At 46.1% G+C, this 6,297-nt stretch overlaps 1 protein-coding gene across 1 annotated transcript; it reads left to right on the top strand.

Moving 5' to 3' along the window:
- The first annotated feature begins 1,232 nt into the window (after positions 1-1,232).
- On the top strand, positions 1,233-1,980 carry LOC309976576 (cytochrome c oxidase subunit 6B1-like). The gene has a single exon (XM_082862240.1). It carries the CDS (start codon positions 1,287-1,289, stop codon positions 1,545-1,547), a length of 261 nt encoding a protein of 86 aa, XP_082718366.1. The 5' UTR covers positions 1,233-1,286; the 3' UTR covers positions 1,548-1,980.
- Positions 1,981-6,297: the final 4,317 nt, after the last annotated feature.

The raw sequence follows: 6,297 nt of genomic DNA, 5'->3' as shown, positions 1-6,297 counted from the left end.
TGGGCTGGGCTGATCTGCTCACTCAGCAGCCCTGTCCCTTGGAGCCAGATGCCCTCTCTTACCCACTTTGACTGGCCTCCAGTGCCCCAGCTTGGACAGAGACTCCAGCTCTACTCCAGGGCTCCTCAAGGTAACAAGGAAACTCATGTGGCCTCCCCCAGCCTGCCCTCCAGGACGGGAGACAGGGACACATCTGTACTCCAAAACTGATAAGTCCAGAAGTAGTAGTCAGAGCAGTGGCAGGAGAGCAGAATGCCAGGGCCACATGAGCACTGTGGAGGATGAGGAGAAATGCATCTCCCCAAACTGTCCAAACTTCCACCCTGGATACAAGTCCTGGGGGCAAGGAAGTTGAGCCAGGATAACAGATGGACCAAAAAGCCAGGCCCTGAGCACCCATTGCACAGATAGTGAAATTGAGGCAGGTTGGCTCAGGTCACACAATGAGGAGATGACAGAGGCTGGCCTGGAACCTGGGCCTCCTGATACATGGCCAATTGTTTACCCTGAGCAGAACTTTGAGGAATGGGTGGAGTTTTGTGGGGGGGTTTCTGATTTAAAATATTTTGAATCACTTGCCACTTAGTTGTCATATAGCAATGAAAAACTGAACTGTATTATTCTGATGTTCATGGTATAAATCTGTGAAATGCCAAAAATTATTTTAGAGAAAGAAAAAGTAGAATTTTTCAGACTATATGTACATGATATCCAAAAAGAAAATGATAAATTCTGTTATATTGGCCCATGTTTAAAATATGCATTAAAATGTACATCATCTCCCTATAAGTAGGTGTCTTAAGGTAAATTGTTGAGTGCACTGCTCAGCATCAGAACAGAGATCTGATGGCCTGGGGCATCCCTGCAGCTCAGGCGTACAGAGCCCAAGAGATGGAAGCAAGGGAGCTTAGGGGCAATCATTTAAATTTTTTTAAAAATAATACTCAAGAGCTTCCCTGGTGGCGCAGTGGTTGAGAGCCTGCCTGCCGATGCAGGGGACGCGGGTTCGTGCCCCGGTCCGGGAAGATCCCACATGCCGCGGAGCGGCTGGGCCCGTGAGCCATGGCCGCTGAGCCTGCGCATCCGGAGCCTGTGCTCCGCAGCAGGAGAGGCCACAACAGTGAGAGGCCCGCGTACCACAAAAAAATAAATAAATAAATAAAATAAATAATAATACTCAAGTTTATTTTATTATTCTTGTCTCCATTATAAAAACAATACCCAGGATTGCTAAGGGTCACATTGAGCTTCCAGGGGCTTCAGGAGCATCTTTAGGAGTCAGCACTATGGCAGAGGACATCAAGACCAAAATCAAGAACTACCAGACTGCTCCTTTTGACAGCCGCTTCCCCAACCAGAACCAGATGAGGAACTGCTGGCAGAACTACCTGGACTTCCACCGCTGTGAGAAGGCAATGACTGCTAAAGGGGGTGACGTCTCCGTGTGTGAATGGTACCGGCGTGTGTACAAGTCCCTCTGCCCCATATCCTGGGTGTCAGCCTGGGACGACCGCCGAGCAGAAGGCACGTTTCCTGGGAAGATCTGAACTGGCTCCGCCCCACCTTCTCTGTCCTCCGTCCTTCTCCCCAGGGTGGTGAAGGGGGGCCTGGGTACATAGTGATCCCCACCCTGGGGTCCTGAATCATGGCTTAACTAATAATAAATACTCATTGGAAGAGTGTAAGGCTGTGTATATGTAAAAGAGCTGGATGATGGGGCCAGAAGCTGGGGCGAAATTAGTACCTTGACCAGTAAGAGAGACTGAATTCAGGGTGGTTTTTATTTTTCTTTTTTTAAATTTTTCTTTTCATAAACTTTGACCCCCTCTTCTTTACCAGACAGTAGAGTGAGTGATTATACAAAATAGCCTCATGTTCCTGTATGTGCTAAAATTTATCTGTATGTTCTCCTTTATTATCTGTATAATTTTTAAAAACTTATGTTTTGAACCACATGAAAATAGTATAATAAAAACTCCTATGTACTCATCAAAAAAAAAAAAAAAAACAATACCCAGGACCCCTCAGACAGAGCTGGTGGGAGTATAAATGGGTACAGTATTTTGGAAGGCAATTGAACGACGCTGATCAAAGTTTAAATGCTTATACCCTTTGGCCCAGGAAACCCACATCCAGGAATTTATCCTATAGAAGTATACACAAGAATACTGGAAAATGTACATACTAGGGTGTTCCTAGCAGCACTGTTTGTACAGAAAGAAACTGGAAACCTTAAATATCCATCAATGGGGAGACTGGCTAATAAATCATGGGTCGTCCACACAATGGAATGAAATACAGTGGTTGTTTTTCTCTAATGAAGTAAATGTGTAATGCTGTCAGAGAGACATTTCCAAGACAAATTAGAAGGGAAAAAGAAAAGTTGAGAAACTGTGTGTAAAGTATGATCTCATTCTTATAAGAAGAAAAGTCTCCAGAGGCCTGAAAAAAAAACTGCCGGCTCCTGAAGTTGGAGAGAGGAGGTGAGGGTTTTCACTCTCTACGAGGGGCAGAAGGAGGTGAGGGTTTTCACTCTCTACGAGGGGCAGAAGGAGGTGAGGGTTTTCACTCTCTACGAGGGGCAGAAGGAGGTGAGAGTTTTCACTCTCTATGAGGGGCAGAAGGAAACGTGTGAAAACTTCTATCAACTGTTTAGTCAGAAACACAATAACAGTAACAATATTCATTTTTAAATTAAATCAGTGTACGCTGGTAATAAAAAAAAATAAGTGTTTTGTTTTTTTCTTTTTAATGTGTATTCTCAACACCCGAAGGTGTATTTTTAACATTTTGCTGTATTTCTTCCCATATTTTTTAATCAGTTTTTCAGGCATAGTTATTATGGATCTGTATGTATAACTTAACATCCTAGGGTCTTTTGAACATTTAATGTTATACCATTAAGCATTTCCCATCCCATATGAGTGTAAACAATATTTCCATCACTTGAGAAGTATCCCAGAGGGGCCACAATTTAGTTAACTAAACTCCTCTTGTTGAGTTTAGATTGCTCCCTTTTTTTTTTTTTTTTTGCTATTATAAGTTGCCCTGCAGTAAATATAGTTATGCCTGAAGGCTTGTGGGGAGAGGCATATAAGAGTCCCTATACGTCATTAAAAAATGCAAAATATATATGTAACCAGAGTATTTACTGGGCTGAATTTGATGGAGGTACAAACAAATGATGCAATCCTCTAACTCCGCTTCCAGTGTGCTCCGCCCTCAGTGACATCTCAGGTGGATCCCACAGCTCTGCAAACCCTACGGACAGCCCAGCGCCCCGTGGAGTTGATCCTGTCCCCTAGCCAGCACGGAGAGGTCCAATCCGATCCAGCCACACGCCTGATCCTGCTGCCGCTCAGGCCTGACCAGAGTTCAAGGGCCCCTGCTGGGAAGATGGTGGGAAGGTGGGGCTCGAGTCTGCTCATTCCTTCTTCTTCCCTCCTGCCCTCCCTACTTCCAGCCCCTTCTGGTCATGCAGCCCAGAATGTGAATGCAACCTGTCAGCTTCCAGAGTCAGTGAGTTCAGTCACTGCACTTCATTGGGTGGAAGGGCAGAAAGAAGGGAGCAGCAAAAAATGAAGGAACCCTTCCTCTCCAGTCTCTGCTGGAGAGAATGATGCAGTCCTCGTTCACACCTGTCAAGTTTTCCACTTTACAGGACAGGCTCTGCCTACTTCTGCATGCTTGGATGCTAATTTCTCTGCCCACTGAGGTCTTTATCATGAACCTTTTATTTCTGCAGGAGCAATAGCTTTGAAATACTAACCAATGCTTTGTCTATTACTTTCAGTCACCTCTTGACCCTTTTCAGGCCTTGGTTGGTCACTTTGGCCTCTTTGTTGACTCTAAAAAAGGACTTTTAGCAGGAAGCTGAGTATAAATTGGACCTCTTCTGACTTTTTGAGTAGCAAAGTCCTAGGCCCCCAGGGTGTCAAATGGATGTGAAAAGACACACAAAGATGGTGAGCTGGGCTCTCCATGGGGGCAAGAGAAGGATGCGCCTGGTTAGGGGAGTGGGGGGATGGGAGGGGACCTGACAAGAGCTCAGATGCGGCCCCACTGCTGCCACCCTGGTCGACTAAGCCTCATCGTCTCTACCCTAGGTTATTATTGTAGCCACGTCACTGTCCTCCCTGCTTCCACCCTTGCCCCCTACAATCTCCTGTAGACACAGCAGCCAGAGTGACCCTGAAAACACGAGCCACATCATGTCAGCCCTCCTCAAACCCTCCACTGACTCACTCAGAGTCAAGGCTAAGTTCTTAGAGGGACCTAGGAGACCACCCGCACTCTGGATACCTTTGCCTCTCAGCCCCCATGTCAGCAGAGACTTTCCAGCTTCTCATTACACCTGAGCCTCATAGCCCTTCACCATGCCTTGAACCATTAGATGTGCACCTGCCCCAGGCTCTTTGCACTGGCTATTCCCTCTACCTGGAACACTCTTTTCCTAGATTTCTACATAGCTCACTCCTTTACCTACTTACAGCCTTTGCTTAAATGTCCCCTTCCCAAAGAGTCCTTTCTCAGACATTCCTTTAAAATTACACTTCTATTCCCCCTCAATCAAGCAATTTCAGCCCTCCTTACCCCACACTAATGTCTCATGCACTCACTTCCAATATAATATGCACTTTTACTTTTTATTGTATTTATGGTCTGTCTCCTCCTTAACTAGACTGTAAAGTGTGCAAGGACAGGGATTTTTTGTTTTCTTTTGTTTTCCATGAGGTAGGTGCTCAATAAATACTTGTTGAATACAGAATGGATTCCTAAGCAGAAGGCTTCTCTCAGCCTGCCCCTGGAGTTGTGTCCCCGGAAGGAGAGCACACACACATCCCTGGACAGTACGTGAGAGCTGAGAGCAAAGGGGTCCTGAGCATCTTTCCATGGAAAAGCCCCAGGAAGGGAGAAAAGACCCCAGAGAAGAAAGGGATGATGGGAGTATCCAGTGGCTGGGGCTATTGATGGTTTCACAAGATTTTCAATTCCCAGCCAGGCACAAGAGAAGTCAGAAGAGAGCTAGCTCAGAGCAGTCCTGCAGACAGACAAGGTCCAGCTGCATGTCTCTGGAGCTGAAAGGAGGGCAGAGGATGTTTCCACAGATACCAAGATGGAGAACAGGCCCTGGAATTAGACACACCCCTGGGGGAGGGTGGAAGCCCGACTGAGATCAAATTTCCACCACCCTGAAGAATGGAGCTCCAGATATGTTAGACAAGTTGTGATAAAAGGAAACTAGCTGTATCTCTTGTACCTCTGAATTTGTACCTGTTACATGCCGAGTTTTTCCATCCCCTCCAGGGCTCAACCTCAGCACAGGGGGAAGCCCTCTGAGTCCCTTCTCAGGGGCATGAACAATGCTTTTCACACTTTTTCTCCCAAGACCCTTAGAGGAAAAAGAGAGAGGCCCACACAAGGCACAGGGGTTGTAATCCAAAGCTGATGCACTGTGATAGTTAATTTTATGTCTACTTGGCTAAGCCACAGTGCCCAGATATTTGATCAAATATTATTCTGGATGTTTCTGAGATAGTATTTTTGGATGAGATTAAAAGTTAAATCCATGGGGCTTCCCTGGTGGCGCAGTGGTTGAGAGTCCACCTGCTGATGCAGGGGACACGGGTTCGTGCCCCGGTCTGGGAAGATCCCACATGCCACGGAGCGGCTAGGCCCGTGAGCCATGACCACTGAGCCTGCGCGTCTGGAGCCTGTGCTCTGCAACAGGAGAGGCCACAACAGTGAGAGGCCCGCGTACCACAAAAAAAAAAAGTTAAATCAATGGACTTTGAGTTAAAGCAGATTGCTCTCTATAATGTGGTAGGGTCTTGTCCAATCAGTTGAAGGCCTGAATAGAATAGACTGACTTCCCTCGAGCAAGAAAGAATTCTGCCAGCAGAGTGCCTTTGGACTTAAACAGAAACTCTTCCCTGAGTCTCCAGCCTGCCATCCTACCCTGCAGACTTTGGATTTGCCAGGCCTCCATGATCTCATCAGCCAATTGCCTTTAAAAGAGGATTATAACTCCCAGTGGTTCTATTCCCCTGAAGAACCCTGACTAATACAAGCACTGAGTGTTATGTTATTTCTAATACTATGAAATATTTGTGCTCCATTCCATAAAATATTCCTATTTGTTTTAATATGAAGTGTGTTCAATGTCCTCAGTCAGCAGATAATCAACAAATGCTTATTGAGCACCTACTATGGACTGAGTCCTGTCACATTTGCCTTTTCCAGAAGATACTATATGGCTTCTAGCTCCCATGCAACATTGCCGCACAACCCCGGAGT

The sequence above is a fragment of the Leucopleurus acutus genome (genome assembly GCF_964270905.1).
Source record: "Leucopleurus acutus genome assembly, chromosome: 2".
In the NCBI taxonomy this organism is placed as follows: Eukaryota; Metazoa; Chordata; class Mammalia; order Artiodactyla; family Delphinidae; genus Leucopleurus; species Leucopleurus acutus.
This window is presented reverse-complemented; position numbering and strand designations above follow the sequence as displayed.